Genomic DNA, 22,736 nt, shown 5'->3' on the forward strand with positions numbered 1-22,736 from the left:
AAAACACTGAATCAACACTGCAATAAATGGTGTTTTACATACTATGTCTGCGTCTCACTCCATTGGACAACCTCTCCATCCTTGCAAGCATCCAACCTGCATGGTTTCGTCGTAATTGAGACACTCTTTTTCTCACTCGTCGAGTAACTCAGCCATTACATCTGCTCCACTCGATGCTTCTTGTATTAACCAACTCCTATTCCACCAAATTATCGCTGCCTAGGATAGCCTGGATATGGCTTAATTCAGGGGTCGGCAACCTTTTGCTAGTCACGGGCCAAATGTCGAGCGTACAACTCTTTGGCGGGCCGGAATTTTCATTAATACTATAATTCACACTCACTTGAGTATATTACGCCACATTGCTGCAATCTCAATCATACCAATCGCAAAAAGTCTGACTCTGACAAAAAGTCTGACAAAAAAATTTTACCATCAATTATTTTATCATCTGTAACGGTTCCTTCATTTGTATATAACTTCATTTTGTTCTTTGTGCTCGCTCGCCTTTGCCATCTTCAGTATGTTCCATTTTAATTGTTATCTTTTTCCTTCCGTAGCGGGGGAGGAATGTGGCGGCCTGGGTGACTTTTGTAATACCATTACGTCATTCTTGGAAATGTGTTTTCCAGTTAACAATTGGAGTTTTTAAACTTTTAGTACCGCCACATCATTCTTAGGAAAGTGTTTTCCAGTTAGTAATTGGAGTTTATAAACTTGCTTTTTCAGAACACTGCAATCATCGTTGGTATATTTTAAAACTTGCTCTGAATAACTTCGTGTGAAAACTCCTGTTAGTACGTTACCAGGTCGTTTCCTAGAAACTCCAAGAAACTGTTTCCAACTTTAACCGAATGTAATTTGCATTGCAAACGCACTGTTTTTCTCGTTCACACGCCTTGAAATGTTCATGCCTTTTTTGTCGTATATTTCCGGCACATCGCACAATGTTTTATAAGCTCGAACTTCTGCGCAGACGCGGGCGCAGACGTAAAGTTATAGACAGATGTAATACCGTACTACGGTAGTCTTGGTGATTGCAATTCAGTAGATATCTTATTAGCAGCGATTTTACTATACTTTTGGTTATGAGTAATATTGAGAAAGTGTACAGCACCTACAATAAAAGCCTTTTCTGGTAAACTGTATTTGTTATAATATAATAAGAACGTTCGGCTGTCAAAAAGGTTAGAGAATTCTAACCGCACGCAACAATAGAGTCAGATACTAATGCAGTAGGTTAATTAAGTCAATAACGTAAGTTAAGACCGATAAACTCTGCATCTGCACATCAACCTCGGCATCAACCTCTACATTGTAATGACCCCAACCTCTGCAGAACCAGAACATTTTCTAAATGGGCGTCAGAAATTCGGGATCTTAGCTTGCTCTTCGTGAAATATTTAGACGCCGCTTTTAAAAATTTTTCGCTCCCTTTCCGCAACACAAATTATGCCATTGATCACTTATGATGTAAAACTGTAAAACTGGTTAACAGAAAAAAAGAAAATTTCAAATCACCTTACGGCATTATTATTTTCCAGTAGCCTGTTAGATCTCTAGTGCAGCCATTATCATATGAGCAAAGGGTTGAAAAGCCATACAAGGTTGGTCAGGTTCTTGAAAAACCGTAGCCTACAAAGAAAATTTGTAAAACAGGAAGAGAAACAGAAGGAGATGGACAGAAAGTGAGAAATTGCCAATTTCATGGTGTGAGAAGTGAGAAGGCACCTTTGAATTAGAACAAAGCAATAATATGACAAATCACACGTTAGTAGTCGTTTACAGGCGACATTAATTGTTAATCCTGGTATTGTTGTTTTCTGTATAACCACCAGAATAAAACAAACGAAAAGTGGTTGCAAAATTGTTCGCTAGATTTACCGGAGTAAGGTGTGCAAACAGTTTGATTCTGGTTAATGCCGTTATGTAGACAGAGTATATATAGCTGGAAATTAAGCGGCGGAGGAATGCGTCACAATAAAGTTTTAATGAGAATAGGATAACACTCTAAAATAGTGTACAAAACATAGAATAGTTTCATAAAGTAAAATTGTAAACATTACTGACGCTGCGCATAAAAATCTTTCCAAATACATTCGCAAATGTCAAAGGAAAAAGAGACAGATAAAATGAAAAATACATCATGTTTATTAAATGTAACTTCAAGCAGCGCGTATTTTTCAAAAAAGCGTTCGCTTTGAACAAAATTATTGTAAGTTAGTAATAATTTCTAACACGGCAGAATTAGCGGTTTTTAGTTGCAAAAAATGAATAAATTTCCAGATTATCAAAGATTAAACTGCGGTATAGCATAAGCGAACAATGTACATTCAAAAATATTTTACACATAGAAGTGGCGCAGAGGTATAGCTGACTTGGGTATAAGTGATGTATTGTACAGCCTACGTGATGGCCAATTTCGATGTTAGAATATAAAAACGACAACACTTCTCCTTGTATTAGTTACACATACAGAAAGATAATGATGCTTACAAAAATCGCCGATACAATTATACGAGGCCTATAACCAAGTATAATGAGATTTAAATCAGTTTGCCAATCTATTTTTTAAACGCATTTAAAATGCACTGATTAATTATTTTCAAAAAGAGTCATACTCATTTGTGGATCCGGAATTATTAACAGTAATGACATAAACCAAAGTGTTATTCGTTAGCTGAAACTTTATTCGATAACTTTTACCACTTGTCGATACTTGCACGTGCGTGACTTGCATCTTCCTCTACAAACACTTTTCACAGTTTTCTGAATAATACACTCGTGGTAACGTCGGCACTGGTCATTTGGGTAGGTGCTAAAAATTAGAAAGTTGTTAAAGTTTCAGAAGATGTTTGGAGAGATTACGTGTGTTAAGATAGAGTACATGAATGGTCGATCGGTTTAAAATATACATAGGGTCAGTTTGACAGATATTAAAGTTTGAAATTAAGTTTGATTAACATCTTACAAGAGAAATTCTCCTCAAACGCACGATTGTTTCCGATGAAATAATTATAATCTCTTTCAAAATATCCAAATATTTTGCCTTACTTGCCGTCCTCTGCACAAACGGGATCGTAGGCAACAGGATCTGCACAGGGAGTGGAATCGCATACGCACATATACTCTAATTCAGGTTCAAAGTTCATCTTCAAAATCTGAGGTAGTGTTCTTATTAACTTGCACTCACCCCCGTACATACAGGTGATGTTATTTGTCGGATTGCAAAAATATTTGACTTCTTGTGAAGAAGCAGAATGAAAGAGTATCATAATATATGTCAGGAGAACAAAAGTTACGTACAGAGAATATGATGTTCTTAAACATATACATCTATTTTTAGCTGTAATTCGTTTTTCTGATTCTTTGCTAATGGTGATTTTAACCATAATTTTTATGATCTATCCACTTTGTATGTACAACAACAGCAGAAACGTTCAGAAAGTTAAACTGTAAAACATAACACAAATCAAGCTTATTAAATTTAATCAAGTAGCTTACTTTTAAACAGTTAGTTTAGCAATTAGTCCACCTGCCTATAATACAAAACATGTAACTTTTTTAAATGGTTTTATAGTCACATTCTATCTTGATAACACAAAAAAGCTTAAGGAGAAGCTACTACATATCTGTTGGGAGTTTTCTTTGCTTAATATACTTCATAATCAGGATTGCCATTGGTCTGGACTCAACAATAAGGACGAGTAGGAAACGAAAGAAGAATACTACCTTAAACAGTTCACAACAGGAGAAGGCAATTAACGTTCCTAAAACAAAAACGAGACACGATTCCATGTTCTTAATTTTGGTATCTGTTTGGTAAAAAATGGCATACTAAAGTGTAGAAATGCCCAAAATATGAAACTTTGCCCTAAAAATAAAGACGCTTCTTAGATAAAAGAATAAAAATATTCTTTAAGACACAGACCTTCAAAATAAGAACAAATCTTAAAAATAAGGACGGTATGGCAACCCTGTTCATAATCGTACGAACTATATTAACACTTGAATGACAGAAAACGTTTTACCGGATTTTTTTACTGTCTGCGTCATATGTTGCCTCAGGCAAAACTAAATTCGGCAGTTAATTGTACTTTAGAAATTCAGAAACAAGACACCTTTTTAAAAATAGTTAAAATCTCCAAGGTTTATAAGCTAGTGTCTTAGCGTTTGTAGTTTCTATAGTTTGAGGACTATTATTCTAAATTAGCAACCTATTTTATCATAAAAACACAAGTTTTCCTTCATCAAAGTTCGCTGCGAGACGAAAAGACAAAAATAAAAGCAATTGCTAAGTTAATAAACAGCACCCTGCAAATAATTGCATCTAAAACTAATACAATACAAAACAGAATGGCTTCCGAAAAAAAGCTTTTCAATTTTTTATAAAATGTAAAAAGAATGCAAAGTAATATCGGTAAAAATGCTGTGACAGCGCTTTTTCAGACATTGGCAATAACAAGCCACTATATTATTAACGCGTCATACTTCTTGTACTGGCTTGTACAATAAACGTTTGCTGCCACATTGACGTATATACCACACATCCAACTTTGCACTAATCTGCTGGTCACGATATGCTAATCATTTCCTGTGGAAATAACCTACGTACAATGCTCATAAACTCTTGCTGTTAGAGCCGACAAATGACGGCGTTGAATTACATTTCTCGTTGTATATTTCCTGAAAAGTTAGAACTACAAATTAAATCATATCATTCCATTTGCTCGTCATGGCTCAGATACTCAGGCAACCTGCTTACCTACAAATGACTTGTTATTCAGTGCTGTGAAATCACGTCTGGTAGTAGTACCAACAGCTTTTTCGAAAAAAATCAATTTTGCACATGTAACGTCACTCACTGCGGTCCATTTGCTTGCAACCTTTTCTGTGTAGAGTTATGTCATATAATCGTTAAGAGATAGGTCCTTTTCTTTTCTAACTTACAAAGAAGTCGAACTACGGTTTGTTTCTAAGAATATTTTTTTAGTTATTACTAGGGCAACCAGTTTTTTGACCTAAAAAGTTTACATTTTGACCTTATTTTGAAAAACGCTATACTGATAGTGTCTACACTGTCTACAGCAACTTCTAATCTAAAGCTGCATTTAAAAATGACAAAATGCTTTTCTAGTGTTGACTTTTTTTTCGTTTTTGCGCATTAAGATTGACAACTTGCAGTTTCAAACGCAATGCCGTCACATCGTGACGTCACCAAACGCGCTGAAAAGCCTTCCCTCTCTTTGTGGCTTTGGTTCTAAGTAAAATGTACCGACGGTTCCGGTATTCGGTACTGTTTTAAAAAGTAGTTCTGTTCTTTGTCGGTACTCCGTACCGGTACTTTTTGTGTAAAAGATGCTGCTGCAAAAGCAATGTTTGCCGCTATTATGCCCCCGGTAAAGGTTACTCCAGGTCAAAACATATGTGACGTAAATCGTTTGCAATTTTGCTTGACATTTCTGGATTAAAAAAGATCAACAGATGCTAAAATTAGTACTAAGGATCCTACCAAAGCGATCTCATAGAAGAACAAATCGAAAAGCTAAAAAGAAACCACGCCATAAGCTCCTAGAATACGTACTTAAACCTCAAGAGTTGTATAGGACTCCACTGGTCCTGACATTTTCTCCACAACTGAGACCCATAAAGCGTATAGCTAAAGATCTAAACGGCATTCTCATTGATGATCAATGCTATCTTTCCAAACCAACGTCTACCGACAACCTCCCAACCTCAGAAATCGCCTGACACGGAGCAAATTACCCGACACATCTGAAGAAGTGGGAACATTCTCCTGCTAACACTCCAGATGTCAACTGTGTCCTTACATCCACACAACTGACCGAGTATTCGGCCCAAATGGATTTACGCATCGCATTAGTGGAAGATTTCAATGCAACAGCACTAACGTCATCTGCTGTCAACGCTGCCCCAAGCCAATTTACGTGGGAGAAACAGGATCAATCTTGAGGAAACGATTCAAGGGACACAGAAGTGATATTCGTCATGAACACAACCATAAGCCAGTAGCTGAACATTTCAATTCACTGGGCCATAACATCAACGATTTATGCATCACCGTATTACGAAAATTAATTTTTAATAACCACCTTGATTGCAGAATTGAGGAATAGCACACCATTTACTTCTTTAATTGTATTAATGACGGCCTTAACAGAGATGCCGGTTTTATGGGATTTTATAAATAAATATTCATTTTTTGACTTTAATACGTTTTCGTTCCCGTTTTCTTTTCATTTACCGATTTATTTTATATTCTGTTGTTACGCCATGAAGTATTTTGTGATTGCTTGGATGCATGTAAAATTAGACATTTCGTCAGAATTGCGATCGTTGTTACCAAGCAGACCTTTACCTAGCAATTTTGAAGTATTTTTTGCCATTTAACAGTACACCTGAAGAAACAAGCTTATGCTTGCGAAAGCTCATGTCGAAAAGTATAAAGTTAACCTTAAGAGTGCCAAACTATATCCTGTTTCTTATTTTACTATTAAATATATGCTTTCCTAGGTTACAGCTGGCAAGTAGTCACAAACAAGAAAATTCGATGAAGGAAAAGGACTAAAGGCGTGAAAACGCCAATAGTACCAAAATTGGGTTTGTGAGGCCCAATACCCTGCCGCTTAATACGCTAGTCTGAGCAGTATTTCGCAGCTTGTCTGTCTGGTAGTCTTTATACTGATCAATTGCGACAGACGAGAGCTGAAAATCTGAAATGACTAAAATAAATCATAATGACGTCACGGTCAACGGCAATTTTTTATATGTTTTTGAAATTATTATTTTACGGTCGTTATGGTTGTCTCTTTACTATAGTGAACAGCTGAACACTGCTGCTAAACTATACTATAATCATACTTGATGGACATTGGACACCAACGAATTGACATATTGTAAGTATGAAAAATTCTGACCTCATTTAGCGTCCCCGTTTTTTAGTGATGATCATTCTGTTATTAATAATAATAACGCGTTCCTCGGTATGATGTCTAAGCTCTGTGAGAAACAAAATCGTATGATCAAACCGGTGAAACGTTGCCAAGTTTCTTATTTCAAACGTAGTGAAATAATAGGAGACGTTGAAAATATAGGGAAAGAAATGGAGAATATTTTGGTGGGAAGCGTCACGGTACTCAAATGCGTTGGTCTCTTTTGCTTTTACGTCTGTACAGACCTACTACCCGAAAAGAACACGTGATCTAGTTTTGAGACAAATGCAATATTTTTCAGAGTTAACTATAAAGTTCTCAGCTACGCCAGACGCAGCTACACAGCAAACTTGTTGGAAGTCCTCCAAAATGCTTTCATACAGCGGTGGTAGTCCATACAGTAGAAGAATGTGCTGAGAGGTTTATCTCCTATCCTCAGAGACGGCAATACCAGTGACCCGATAAAACTCGGTGGTATCTTTTTTGTCATGAAATATAAAGGACGCCGGTTCTCGTTACCATAATACCATTTGACATCATGGATGCGTCTTCACCGGTTATCTTCAGAACACGCTGGACGTGACGACTGCCGTCACGACGCATCACCTTTCGCCACGCTAAAAGGGTCGAATGACTTCTTCTTGCTTGTATCCTCTTCTGGAAATAATTAAAGTTGAAAATTTCAAATTAAACAAAATACCGAAATGGGGTTCGTATTGTTTGTGTTGGTTATTTCCATTCTTTTGTTATAGGCCTATTCTTATTCTATTTTGATGGCCTAATCTCCGTTTTCGTTTTTTTTCCTTGCTAGTGTCTTCTTGCTATACCGAAGTACATGCCTCACGAAATGAAAGAACGTGGTGGCAGTATGCACGACGATTGGCAGTTTGATCGGATGTAGCCTATTGAACAGTCTGTACTGATATGGCAGAACATATGTTAAAACTTTTTTGGTTAGTCCTTAACACAATATGTTAGGAATAACCAAGCGATGCCTCTAAACGCAAGAACTGGTGTATATACAGGTGTATGCAGAGAACGAGTACTCAGACTTCTTTGCTTAACTTTTTCTCACATATTTGCGAAATCTGAGGTCGATCACTCATCTTTATACAAAGTTGGTAGAAAGCGTAACCATTGCTTATTGTAAAGTGGAAGTTTCATCATCGCAGTTCTTGCGTTTAGAGGCATCGCTTGGTTATTCCTAACATATTGTGTTAAGGACTAACCAAAAAAGTTTTAACATATGTTCTGCCATATCAGTACAGACTGTTCAATAGGCTACATCCGATCAAACTGCCAATCGTCGTGCATACTGCCACCACGTTCTTTCATTTCGTGAGGCATGTACTTCGGTATAGCAAGAAGACACTAGCAAGGAAAAAAAACGAAAACGGAGATTAGGCCATCAAAATAGAATAAGAATAGGCCTATAACAAAAGAATGGAAATAACCAACACAAACAATACGAACCCCATTTCGGTATTTTGTTTAATTTGAAATTTTCAACTTTAATTATTTCCAGAAGAGGATACAAGCAAGAAGAAGTCATTCGACCCTTTTAGCGTGGCGAAAGGTGATGCGTCGTGACGGCAGTCGTCACGTCCAGCGTGTTCTGAAGATAACCGGTGAAGACGCATCCATGATGTCAAATGGTATTATGGTAACGAGAACCGGCGTCCTTTATATTTCATGACAAAAAAGATACCACCGAGTTTTATCGGGTCACTGGTATTGCCGTCTCTGAGGATAGGAGATAAACCTCTCAGCACATTCTTCTACTGTATGGACTACCACCGCTGTATGAAAGCATTTTGGAGGACTTCCAACAAGTTTGCTGTGTAGCTGCGTCTGGCGTAGCTGAGAACTTTATAGTTAACTCTGAAAAATATTGCATTTGTCTCAAAACTAGATCACGTGTTCTTTTCGGGTAGTAGGTCTGTACAGACGTAAAAGCAAAAGAGACCAACGCATTTGAGTACCGTGACGCTTCCCACCAAAATATTCTCCATTTCTTTCCCTATATTTTCAACGTCTCCTATTATTTCACTACGTTTGAAATAAGAAACTTGGCAACGTTTCACCGGTTTGATCATACGATTTTGTTTCTCACAGAGCTTAGACATCATACCGAGGAACGCGTTATTATTATTAATAACAGAATGATCATCACTAAAAAACGGGGACGCTAAATGAGGTCAGAATTTTTCATACTTACAATATGTCAATTCGTTGGTGTCCAATGTCCATCAAGTATGATTATAGTATAGTTTAGCAGCAGTGTTCAGCTGTTCACTATAGTAAAGAGACAACCATAACGACCGTAAAATAATAATTTCAAAAACATATAAAAAATTGCCGTTGACCGTGACGTCATTATGATTTATTTTAGTCATTTCAGATTTTCAGCTCTCGTCTGTCGCAATTGATCAGTATAAAGACTACCAGACAGACAAGCTGCGAAATACTGCTCAGACTAGCGTATTAAGCGGCAGGGTATTGGGCCTCACAAACCCAATTTTGGTACTATTGGCGTTTTCACGCCTTTAGTCCTTTTCCTTCATCGAATTTTCTTGTTTGTGACTACTTGCCAGCTGTAACCTAGGAAAGCATATATTTAATAGTAAAATAAGAAACAGGATATAGTTTGGCACTCTTAAGGTTAACTTTATACTTTTCGACATGAGCTTTCGCAAGCATAAGCTTGTTTCTTCAGGTGTACTGTTAAATGGCAAAAAATACTTCAAAATTGCTAGGTAAAGGTCTGCTTGGTAACAACGATCGCAATTCTGACGAAATGTCTAATTTTACATGCATCCAAGCAATCACAAAATACTTCATGGCGTAACAACAGAATATAAAATAAATCGGTAAATGAAAAGAAAACGGGAACGAAAACGTATTAAAGTCAAAAAATGAATATTTATTTATAAAATCCCATAAAACCGGCATCTCTGTTAAGGCCGTCATTAATACAATTAAAGAAGTAAATGGTGTGCTATTCCTCAATTCTGCAATCAAGGTGGTTATTAAAAATTAATTTTCGTAATACGGTGATGCATAAATCGTTGATGTTATGGCCCAGTGAATTGAAATGTTCAGCTACTGGCTTATGGTTGTGTTCATGACGAATATCACTTCTGTGTCCCTTGAATCGTTTCCTCAAGATTGATCCTGTTTCTCCCACGTAAATTGGCTTGGGGCAGCGTTGACAGCAGATGACGTTAGTGCTGTTGCATTGAAATCTTCCACTAATGCGATGCGTAAATCCATTTGGGCCGAATACTCGGTCAGTTGTGTGGATGTAAGGACACAGTTGACATCTGGAGTGTTAGCAGGAGAATGTTCCCACTTCTTCAGATGTGTCGGGTAATTTGCTCCGTGTCAGGCGATTTCTGAGGTTGGGAGGTTGTCGGTAGACGTTGGTTTGGAAAGATAGCATTGATCATCAATGAGAATGCCGTTTAGATCTTTAGCTATACGCTTTATGGGTCTCAGTTGTGGAGAAAATGTCAGGACCAGTGGAGTCCTATACAACTCTTGAGGTTTAAGTACGTATTCTAGGAGCTTATGGCGTGGTTTCTTTTTAGCTTTTCGATTTGTTCTTCTATGAGATCGCTTTGGTAGGATCCTTAGTACTAATTTTAGCATCTGTTGATCTTTTTTAATCCAGAAATGTCAAGCAAAATTGCAAACGATTTACGTCACATATGTTTTGACCTGGAGTAACCTTTACCGGGGGCATAATAGCGGCAAACATTGCTTTTGCAGCAGCATCTTTTACACAAAAAGTACCGGTACGGAGTACCGACAAAGAACAGAACTACTTTTTAAAACAGTACCGAATACCGGAACCGTCGGTACATTTTTGCCAAGTACCGGTACCGTTACCGACGGTACTTTCAAAGTACCGACTGCCCACCTCTGGCAATAATTAAAAATCTTAACAATGTTGTTTACCGCCAACTGCACGCATTTTAGAGAAAAACAAATCCTTTGTTGCGCAAATAACCGGAAATGCTTTCATACAAACACTTCGTTTGCAGGAATATTTACCAAGATCCTGCATTTGGTAATTTGCTGCGTTGTGCCACTTGCTAAATTTGTTGTTTCGACTATCAACTAATTACTAACTACGTGGTCTTGATCCTACTCTGCGAAACCAACAACAATAGCTTTTACATTTTCACAAAAACGAACGTCGATGCACTGTCAAATTACACAAGAAAATACAGACAACTACGGGTGTGAAAGCTACGTCATTGAATCAACATAACCTAATGAAACGAACGGACTAATCTTGCTAGTTTTTTAAGATGCTTGATTGATGAAAGGCGATCTCGCTAACTTACTATTTAAACGATTCGGTTATTTTAAAAAACTATGGAAGTCTACCTACACTCGAAGACCAACATGTATGACCTCATCGAGTATTTTCATTGCCGACACAGCAGATTCTAAATTACAACTGCATCTACACATACCACAAAAAAGAGTCCAAATAGTGTATCATTTTATTCAATGAAGTTTTAACAGTTCTGCCGAGTGTAAATATGTTCCAAAATTTACAAAAATTCAAAGGTGTAATTATTAGTCAAAGTGCACATTTCCTTCTAAAAATCTAAACGTTTTAATCTCGTTTAATTAATAAAACAATTCTAGTTTGTAACCAACTACTGCGGCTATCTGCAATAAAAAACTGCATTCATGAAATAATCTGACTTCTTTCCCGGCACACCACGTAGAGTACGAGAACAGCTACAGCAAGTCCTAGAAATTCTGCTTTAATCCAAAATCCAGATGAAAGACCCTGTAATAATCAGAATTATTGCAGAATGGCAATAATATTGAAATTGATATATAACATGTACAAACAACATATTGTAAACCAGTGTTTCCCAACATTTTTTTGCTAAAAAAATTCTGTGGTACCCGAAATTGCTTACCAATTTTTGGTTGTGCGATATATGCAACACATCCTATGCTATACAGGCAGAAATTATGACATAAATTGTATATTCCAAAACGCTTATTCCAACTGTTACTAAATGGTGCTCATTTAGTAACAATCATGTGAACTTAGACAATGTTCCACAGAACACCTGATGCGCCACAGAACAGTTGGGAATCACTGTTGTAAACAATTTATGAACTTTCAAAAGTAACTCTGTAAGTCTTAACAACTGCCTTTAGTGCCTTTGCATATAGCATGATATGACTCAGTTTTCTTAAATACTTTAATTTTAGCTTTTACCTTAGTTGTTTTTGCATAGCATTAATAAACTTAATTTGGTAATTATTAACAATTGTAGCTTATATTTTCTTATTGCCGTTATTTGCACAGAATATGACTTCTCACATGAATTGTACAGTGTAGAAAAAAATTAAAGGAATCGTTTAATGCAACCTCAAACGCTCAATTAAAATAATGAAGTATCAGCAAAACATTTGTCATGCAAATTTCAAACTTTCAAAATAAGTGAGCACTTTCAACAATATCAACATGGTATACATTGCATTTATGGGGAAAAAAGCAAAACACACAAAATTACAGCTAGTTAATTAGACATCAATGTCAACTACACAATTAGCAATAGCACCACAAGAACACCAACTTCACAACTTTAGTGTCAAAAAGTTTTTAAACTAAATACCGCCTGCTACTGTACTTACTGGGTGTTGAAAGTCAACATTAAACAAGGGTTTAATAGACTCTGGTGACTGCCCACTTCGAATAACTTTCCTCAAGTTATTATAACCCTCCTCATCAAAAAAACTGCAAAATGTGAAAAAAGATAGTTGTGTAAAATTAACTATTGTTTACCAAGTGTTAAATTTAAAAAGAATAAAATATTACTTTTTACAACTGTAACACAAAGAAGCACTAATAATAACAATGTCGTACCGAACATCAAAATTATGTGCAACAGTCTTTTTGTCTTTAACTGTCCAAGACACTTGGTAATGTTCGCTTTCAGATGATTTAGTTACAGGAAATTGCACACCATCAATATCAGCATAAAGTTGCAAATTCTGAAATCAAAAGGTGTATTGATTAGAACATAATAAATGTAAGTTAAGTCAGTCAACAAAATTTTCAAATGAGAACCACTCACATCTGTTTTACTGGCACACTTAAGGGAAAACTCAACCACAAAAGCAGTACTTTTACTAAGTTTTTGATTTGTGCTGGAATATGATGATGGTGATACTGAAGGCTGAATACAAGATTGACCTAAAACACAGTCCTAGTTTAACTCTTTAGCATAGAAAAATCTCATAACAATTTATAGTCGATAATCCAAATAAATAAAACAGACTTTAAAAACAGGCTATCAGATATAACTGTATATTTGACTTATATGTACTTATAATTATTTACAAAATGGGATATAATTTTAATATAAATATATCGTTATATGTATTGGCTGCAAGACTGCAAACTATGAATAAAATATAAAGCATGTATAGTATATACTTACCGTTAACACAATAGGCGAGGAAAAGACATAAAAATAGTTTTAAACTGGACATGATGATTTTGCTATCCTCAGTTATTGTATAATTTAATTGTATTATTATTGACCTTGAAAGCTAAGAATGATTAAGTGCCAAGAAAAATGAGATTATTCTACAGCAATGGAACATAAATAATTAAAAAATATTCATTTTCATCATTCACCGAGTGATGCATGTGTATAGGCTAGTAGACTCCTGCTAACTAAGTTGTTATGTCATTTGATTGTGTATTTATGCTTGTGTATTTTTATGGACCAGAGTGGTCAAAGATTGCAAACATGAAGGGCCACATTAAAGTTAGGGGGAAAACATTGAGGGCCGCAAATGGCTAACTCTAATGTTAGCAAAGGACTGAGTTTACTTTGAAACTGCCTACTTTGAAACGTGTTGTTGACGGGCCCGACTCACCATGTGGCCATTTTCAGCAAGATCTTGGGTGCGCCAAACAAACCAAAAATGACAAGTGTGATGTGCAAAAGTGCTCAGACACTATGGAAGTGTGCACTTATAGCTTAACTTAGGTGCGCAATTACGTCCTCAGATGCTCATATACACAATTTGACCAACTCAATCTTTAAATCAATTGAAAATTGAGTGCGTGAAAACTGCAACACTTTATACGCATATAATCGGGCAGTCGGGTCACTGAAGTATGTGCTATGCTTAGAAGAATGTGGTATGCTTAGCATATAAGCCCATACATATAGGACAGTATACTGTCTGTACTGTCAACTGTACTGACAGACTGAAGTATACCGGTACAAAAACATTTAGGTGAGGTTATACAGCTTCCAGCAAAAAGTGGGTGAAGCACAAAAATTCAACAAAGAATATGACACTAGCCTATAGGCCTGCCAACATTGCTGACGTAAATGCATGCAGTATTCTGCGTTTGGCAATTTTTCCGGGAGCCTAATGAGTAAGTTCTTTTACTAGGCTAGCACAACCTGAACCTGAACTTGCACCTTATCTTGAGACTTTCGTTCACCTCAGCTTAACTACCAGGTTTGTACTTGTAAAACCAACGTCACACTTGTTCCGGGTTGAAGCCGCTCTGTGTGATTTTCGGGGCCTATGTAATTTCTATGTGTCACTATGAATTTCGAACTTCTATGGAAAAATTTCCAGTCGAGACATTTTAATTACATTCCCAAGTCATATTAAGTCCAGTCAGTAACGTTTATCAAGTCCAAGTATTAATCTTTCGTTTTAGGTCGATAAATTAATCATTAATATAGGCTATCAGTCTTTCTGGATGCTCGTGACGTAAATATACAACGTTTTCGATTCTCATGCTTTTGCACATTCAATAAAATGTATTGCATAGTTGTTTTTGAATAAATTCTTTCAATGTAAAAACCGATTCTATAAAAATTTAAAAAAATTTGTTTTTGGGATCAAGTCAAGTCAACCGAAATATCCATGTGAACACAAGTCAAGTCGAGCTTTTTAACCACTAAAACACAAGTCAAGTCTTTCCAAAAATCTTCGGGTTATCTCTCTTCCATCTCTGATAATTGCATGATCACATCATTCACATTTCCCGTGACCAACACGACACAAAATGAATATCCGACGTAAATATTTTCAAAAATTCAAGATTTCCGATTTCAACATATTTCAGAATTTCCCACCACCTCTGGAGTTTGCAAAAAAATTTACTTTTTTGGTATCATTTCTAACATCTGTAAGGGAGGCAGAAGAGAAGAGAATCTTATCATGCCACATGGTCACGTATCACTGTCTGCATCATATTTTTCCAAATATGCAGAGTACAATGTACCAAATTCTCCACCTGAAATAAGGTATTCAGCTACCGTCGGTTCAGCAAATAAACCCGCTCTTTTCAACTTTTTGCTAACTGGGTCCGTTCCCAGCAGAAAACAAGGCCTAACCACATCCGTTCATGAGAGCCTATCATGCTGGTCTCTAGTCGGACAATTTCAGCCTGTTAGCAACTGTTTGTCGCTGTCAACTTATCACGTGATTAAAATCATAAATTCTGATTACATAATACAACCGTCTTCCATTATTATGAACCACGGTAAAATCCTATTGCCTCGTTGGAAAGCGCAAAGCTTATTGCCTTCTTTTTTCTATATTAGGTAGGACAGTATTAAATTGTGGCTACTCATCTTCTATCTTAATAATAAATCAATGCGATACCTACTGCTGATTGCAAAAGTAGTGTTTGTGGCAAACGACGGCTATAAACGTTAAAAGAGCATCTTCTGGATACGCTCCTGAAAGCGTAGGATGCAAACTGAGAAGCGACTTTGAAAACGCTTAACAGGCACCGCCTGTGGCTGCATGAGAAACGGAGAGATAACTCCGTCATGACTTCGAGATGATCTGATTCCAGTAACAGTTTCGTTAGGGTTCTTCATATTTAGTTCATGTTTAAAAAGTTCAAGTCAAATAGATTAATCCCATTCTGTATCCCTAGGGATGGACCGATACTAACCCAAACCCGAATAGATTCGCCGAATATCGCCTTTATGGAAGATTCGGGCGAAAACGAATACCAACAATGGCGAACCCGAATACAATATTAGACTACTTGTAAATTTACTGATTTTCGTAAAAAATGATGATCTAGTTTCCCGACAATGCTAAACTAGAGTCAGTAGTACTTACAATGAAGGTGGTTTTCCTAACGATTTTGCTTTTTCGATCGTTTTTTAAGAACTATTTTTCGAAAGAAAGCGATTTGTTTATAGAATAAGTTACATCCTTTTAGAAGCAAGACTTGACAACTTTTGGAGGAAATTGTATTGTTTGGTTCTAATACGAATAGATTCGGGATTCGTTCGTGTCGACCTTCATGATATTCGGGTTCGCACGAACCCGAATAATCTTCCTCGCGGCACATCCCTAGTATCAAACAAAATTAAATTTCCAAAAAAGACTTTTTGAAAATTTTAACTTTCTGACCCCGCTCATGAGCCTCAAAGTGTAGGCTATAGTGCTGTGAGAAATTTGAAACATTTATTGTTTAATATTGTTCTAAATGTGCCATCAGTAAGCATCTTTAAAAGCATTTTTCTGTCGTTTTTAGTTATAAAAACAGGATTGTAGGTACTTTAAAAAAATTGCAAATTTATATCCAGTATAGTAGATTTTTGATGTAATTCATCAAAAGTGTATAGTTCTGAAACCCAATTTGCTACTTTCATAATATTGAAAAATTGTATATACAGCACACAATGAACACAAGAACACAGGGTTAAAAGAAAATGATTACAAAGCTTTCGCCACGAGCTTAATCAGACAACACAACATAGTATAAAAATACATTTTTAGGAAATGGTGATTTCAATTCTGCTTTCGAAAATTGTGTAACTTCAATCTCTGTTCTTTTACTATTTGTAGAAGATTCTTCTTATGTCGAGCATTTTCAGTTAGCTTAATAAACACAACTAGTACCTAAGAGAAAAATATGCAAGTTTTCAAATCTCAGTGACGTTTTTACTGATGGCATGGAACAAAGAAAACTAGACAGCTCTTTTTTTTGCAAAAGATGAATGAATTCAGTCGAAGAATGCCTGTCAAAACAAAAACAATAAAGGATACCACAACATGTGCAGAATTTGTTGGGACAGATTTGGTGATTGTAGTATAAAACTGTACATCTCGTGGCCATAAAGGTTGTGCTACTTTGCGGTAGTTTACGCATTAATTGGTGTTGGATATGGGTAAATAATAGGGATGTGCCGCGTGAGTGGTTCTACTGTTGACCTAGCAATCTGTGTTCGGTACCCAGTGGAGAAATACCGTTGTACTGTAATACCCTTGGGCAAGGCGTTGTTAGTTCAGTGAACCTGATGGACAGTTCTAAATTCGGACTAACCAATCAAAGATAAAAAAACAAAATAAAAGCTCGGTAACCGGGGCTTGAGCGATCAGAAATCATTGCCAACTTTAAGTCATGTAATGACTTTTCTCAGTCCGAGGATAAAGATTAGCATGCCATACCATACCTTGAAGATTACCGACAGATCCCGAATATATTTTTTGCACCTAACGACAATTTTTCATTCAGAAGTTGCAACATCTCGTGGATAACATGGCGCAATCGCTAAATAAATAGCTTTGTTTTAAACAATAATTGTTGAATGGTGATTGAGAAAGTAAACTGTTTGGTAATAAATCTTTATTATAAGGAATGTGTATCATTCTACTTTAGCTGAGCTAGGAAATTAGATCGTCATTTCTTATCAAAGATGACTAATTTATAAATAATTTGGACGTATTCGGGTTCTTCATTGTCATTTATTAGTATTCGACTATTTGTGTCCGTCCGAATCTTCCTCACAGGCAATTTGAGATGAAGCTATTCCGGTTTGACTTCGTATCAGTCCAATCACATGAGTTTAGCGTTTAATCGTAATTTTATAACACTCTCAATTACAAAAGGAAGCTCATGTGTGTAGTAATGCATGCTTTATGTTAACTGTACTTCGTAGCTATATTAGTAACAGTTGCTACATTTCCGTATTTAATAACGAACTTATATACACAAGTTGTATTTGTAAGGTTTCTTTAGAGCGTTCCTTCCGAGTGGTCAGACCATCATCTGATTCAAAGAACGATCAGCAAAAAATTTATGAAACATTCGTTATCTTTTTCCATAAAATGGGTTTACTAACGATACCAAAATTTTAGCAACTTTCACTTCGTCTGTATAAAAACCCTGTTATTCCATATAATTTCCAATGCATTTAGTATCCTTTAGCAATAGACTTAAGTCAATTTACCAATACCACCATCCAATCAATCTGCATTAAGGTTTTGTTTATTGAGAATATGTTGCACCATATGCACACAACTACTCTCTATGTGGCAGTACATAAGACATAGTTGTATATAAAGGCATTGGACGTGCACGATCTCATAAAAAATATAAAAATTCAAAAATGTTTAGAAGTTTGAATTGTTCAGACAGGTAGATTGAAAATGGAGTAGTTTAATCTTTCATTTCCCCATCTTCATCTTCTTCATCGACACCTTTGATGTAAAGGACATTGTTGCACCTAGATACAAATCAATCATGTTTTATTTTTTTTATGTGTAAAACTCACACTGTTAAATAGGAGCAATAATTTTGCTTAAGTAGTGTACTGCAACTTCTCAAGCGCATCAATAGTTTAGCAATAAAAAAGGCAAAAACTTGAAGGCAAATAGTAAAAAGTTGGTGTTTTCTCACATAAGTTATTTCAAAACTTTTGGACTGGTGCCAAGTACCAATAGCAAAAAGCCAGACATTAAATATAGACTTGACTTAAATACGAAGGTCAAATTAATAGCTTTGTTCCTGCTAAGATTTGCAGCATGATTTATACCCAGGGTTGCCATCGGTCTTAACTCAAAAATAAGCACGATTAGAAAACGAAAGACGAATACCACCTTAAACAGTGCACAACAGGAGAAAGCACCCAATGTTCCTAACAAAAAAACGAGACAATATCTGCATGTTCTTAATTTTGGTATCTCTTTGGTACAAAATGGTATACTAAAGTTGTCAAAATGCCCAAAATACGAGCCTCTGCCCTAAGAATAAGACGTAAATTAGGACGCAAGGGAAAATAAGGACATTTCTTACGAAAAAAGGACAAAAATATTTTATAAGACACAGACCTTTAAAATAAGGACAAATCTTAGAAATAAGGCTGGTATGACAACCATGTTTACACCAGCTGAACTACAGGTGTCTTGTTATTTACTTCAACTGGACATTCATACAAAGGAATTCACCTTATCAAAATTTCGCCCAAATGACCAGAGAGAGCTCCATCTACATATTCTTCAGTGTTTGCTAACTGCATGTTCATATATCCATCTACCGACACAAGATAACCTTTATATTCCATTCCCCACTTGAGTTTAACCAATACTGGTTTTCCTGTCAAACCATTCAAAAATGGCTTTGGGTTCATTGGAAGAGTCTGCAACAAATAATAAGTACCACTTAATAATCTGGTACAGGATATAAAAACGATGTAACATAACCATGTAAACTGTCCAGTAAAGTAAAAGTACTGCAATCTGATTAAAACTAGCTCAGTACATATTGTTATAAACCAGGAACTACACTAATGAACATAACTTTGAAAAGTAAATTGATTTATATTTAATGACTTTTTTAAGCTTCATTAAAAAATCAATTATAGCTTGCATGTTAGTAAACAATAAAAGTGTATGTGCAATAGAATTGCATGAGTTTAACCCACAACTGAAATATGTATCTCGGTAAACAACAGTTAGTTTTATGGTGTAGCCTACAGCAGTGCACTGCAAACTTTTTCTTTAAAAACACACTTATTCAAGAAAATACACATAAAGGTATTGGGAATGTACAACACATTATGATTAATTTCATTATGATTTGTCAAGACCAGTGGTTCCAAACTTAAATTAATTTTCATGTGTTAATGCAATGGATGTGCTTATTTATCGGCTATTGAAGCAGTTAGACCGCTTTTAAGTCGCATATGCTTATCTGCATGCCTTATTTAAAATATTTATACAGTTCTTTTCCAAAATTCCAAAAAGATTCGCGGCACACCTGACAATCTGTGGCGACACACAGTTTGGGAGTCACTGGTCTAGACGATATTTTAACTGAAATGAGCACAACTGCTGTTTGTTTAGCTCAGTGTTTGGAAGATTATTTCAGGATCAATGTTTTTTGCTTGTTTGGTTGTTACAATTTTGAATGGGTATACATTTTTTTTGCTACATCTATCAGCTTACTTTGCTAGAGAAAGCTAAAGCTTCACCCACATGGTAAACATTGGTTGCACAAGGAAAATGGTTTGCTTTAAGATCAGATTTTTTATGCAAGATGCGTTTGTGTTTTGTTTTTTTAATCACTTTCTTTTGCACCAAAAGTGTTAAATGGTGTTTTTTTATTAAGACATAGTATTTTCAAGTTAGACTTCGACAGATCAGACATAGTCTCTCAAAACACTGGCCTAAAATATCGCATAATGCCAGACTAAAAAGTTTGCTAAGTGAGCAGTGAATGTGGAGTTTTTGTCAGAAAATGTGAATATGTAACCAATGGCCAGACAAGAAAGTGAGTTTCTGACAAAAAGCTATGCGTGTAAAGACATAAATTTTGGTGTAAAACCATGCATTGAAGACTCAATTCTTTATTATAAATTGAGGTTCAAACAACCAAAAATGCATTGTTTGCTTTTTTATTAAGCGTGAATGTGAAAAAGTTTCAAATTGTTATTTGGTTGTGCACTTGTACACTAGACCCCGATTTTGTGGATTTGGCGGCCATGCTAACCTAGGCTACCATCTTATTCAGCACAATATGTTATTGCTATCAATTGCATGTTTCGAGTCACTGGGCTTTAGGCTACCACTTTTTCCTGCTCGTTAATTGTTTGTGAATATGAATAAGCAAATAAACAATACAATAGGCTACAATATGTCTATAACCTATATGATACTGGAATATAACATACAAATATAAACAATGTTAATTTAAATCAAATAAAAAAATTGGTACAATACTATAAATGAAAAATGTGCAATTTTTTAACCAAAAATGCTATCCGCCTACTGTTAAAAATTTTTAGCCCAAGCCTTTTTAAACGTTATGTTGTCATGATGTACGCTTTAGTTCATGACAATTTAAGCTAACTTAACTTACTCTATTGTAAAATTGAATATATCAGAGTACGTACCGTCATCTTTGTATATGTGTTTTCGCCAATAGGATAAAAAACAAAATTAAATCTTCAAAAACCAACTTTCAAAGCTGTACTGGCAGAATGGCTGGGAAACAATGATCCCCACGCGCATATCATCTCATTTGCAATGTTTTTCGCAGGTGGCGCGTTTTATCCGCCATGGCACGTGGAAAAATATATCGACTTTCGGATATACCACACATTAAAATGTCGGATGTGTCCGTGCGATACGACGCACATGAATGACAGTTAAAGATTAAGTTAAGGGAATCGTTAAGTAAAACTCTGAACTCGTTAAGTAAAACTGATCAAAATAATTTTAAAATATATATTTGTAATGTCACTAATTATATTGTAACTATTGGTAATACAGTATTACTAATGCTACTAACAGGGGGGCCGGGTGGACCTAGACTCCTTGACCATTTTTGCTGAGGGTCTGAGTCCGCCACTTTTAAAAATATATGTGTTAAAATCAGATGGGCGCTATTATGATAGACTCTTTTTGCCACGCAACAACCTGCCAGGCCCACACACTAGCTTATCACTATATTTTGTAGGGATTGGCTGGTACGAACGCAAACCCGAATAGATTAGCCGAATATCGCCTGTGTTGCAGATTTTAGGCGAACACAAATACTAACAATGGCGAACCCGTATACAATATCACTAACAAAGTTATCAACTTTGGTAAGAAATAATGATCAGATATTTTCTTGGCCATGCTAAGCTAGAGACAAAATTTCTTACTGAAGGTTATTTATTTAAAGATTTAACTTTTCAAATTGCCATTTAATCATTAATTTTCAGGAATTATGTATTGTTACAAGCAAGATTTGGCAAGCTTTTTTATAAAAATTAATCATTTGGTGATGATATGAATCTATTCGGGATTTATTTGTGTTGAACATTATGATATTCGGATTCGTACGAACCCGAATAATCGTTCTCGCGGCACTTCCCTAGTATTTAGTAGGGAAAGGGGAGGGGGTCATTCACTGGGTTATGCGACCATACTTTCTCATTAGCCCAATTTTTTGGGCCATAGGCGTTTTAACTCCTTTTCGTTCATCGTATTTTCGTATCTGCGACTGCTTATCGACGATAACTATTGCAATGTTAGGTGTTATAGCAAGCTTTCATATATGAAAGCTCCATAGGTAAATCTTTTGAAAGCTCTTTAATGCGCTTTTCATAAAAAATAAAATGATTGATTGATGTTGTTATAAAACAAAGACCATAGTTAAGAATATAATGAGCTCAATGCTGTTTGTCGTTCTGGTTCAAAAAATGGCGGTGATAATTCGGAAAGGGTCTGTGTACAGTAGACTCCGCTTATTATGACCATCTTGGGACCAGACCATTTTGGTCATATATCCAAATGTTCACAATAAACAAAGCTGTCAGGCTGCTACAGTATACGTTTCACCACACCAGGATCGATAAGGTTAGATGTAAACTGACAAAGAAACATTGAATTCACCATTTATTTCGTTAACATTAAACAACGTCATTTGTGGGGGTCAGTGCCAAACAAATATCCCACACCTAAATTTAT

The 22,736-nt window shown here is 35.9% G+C and overlaps 2 protein-coding genes and 1 long non-coding RNA gene across 3 annotated transcripts; all 3 read right to left on the reverse strand.

Moving 5' to 3' along the window:
• Positions 1 to 1,971: 1,971 nt before the first annotated feature.
• LOC143448799 (uncharacterized) lies at positions 1,972 to 4,888 on the reverse strand. The gene is made up of 2 exons (XR_013114481.1): positions 3,055 to 4,888; positions 1,972 to 2,818 (listed from the first exon to the last, which is right to left on the reverse strand). It is a non-coding gene; the product is annotated as an uncharacterized LOC143448799 (long non-coding RNA).
• A 6,561-nt stretch (positions 4,889 to 11,449) lies between these two features.
• LOC143450382 (translocon-associated protein subunit delta-like) lies at positions 11,450 to 13,595 on the reverse strand. The gene is made up of 5 exons (XM_076950902.1): positions 13,436 to 13,595; positions 13,070 to 13,188; positions 12,859 to 12,986; positions 12,627 to 12,729; positions 11,450 to 11,763 (listed from the first exon to the last, which is right to left on the reverse strand). The coding sequence occupies exons 1-5, from the start codon at positions 13,485 to 13,487 to the stop codon at positions 11,659 to 11,661; spliced, it is 507 nt and encodes a 168-aa protein (XP_076807017.1). The 5' UTR covers positions 13,488 to 13,595; the 3' UTR covers positions 11,450 to 11,658.
• A 4,654-nt stretch (positions 13,596 to 18,249) lies between these two features.
• LOC143450580 (small nuclear ribonucleoprotein F) lies at positions 18,250 to 21,334 on the reverse strand. Its single transcript, XM_076951186.1, has 3 exons — positions 21,173 to 21,334; positions 19,227 to 19,417; positions 18,250 to 18,505 (listed from the first exon to the last, which is right to left on the reverse strand). The coding sequence occupies exons 1-3, from the start codon at positions 21,176 to 21,178 to the stop codon at positions 18,439 to 18,441; spliced, it is 264 nt and encodes an 87-aa protein (XP_076807301.1). The 5' UTR covers positions 21,179 to 21,334; the 3' UTR covers positions 18,250 to 18,438.
• Positions 21,335 to 22,736: the final 1,402 nt, after the last annotated feature.

This window comes from Clavelina lepadiformis, chromosome 3 (assembly GCF_947623445.1).
Source record: "Clavelina lepadiformis chromosome 3, kaClaLepa1.1, whole genome shotgun sequence".
In the NCBI taxonomy this organism is placed as follows: Eukaryota; Metazoa; Chordata; class Ascidiacea; order Aplousobranchia; family Clavelinidae; genus Clavelina; species Clavelina lepadiformis.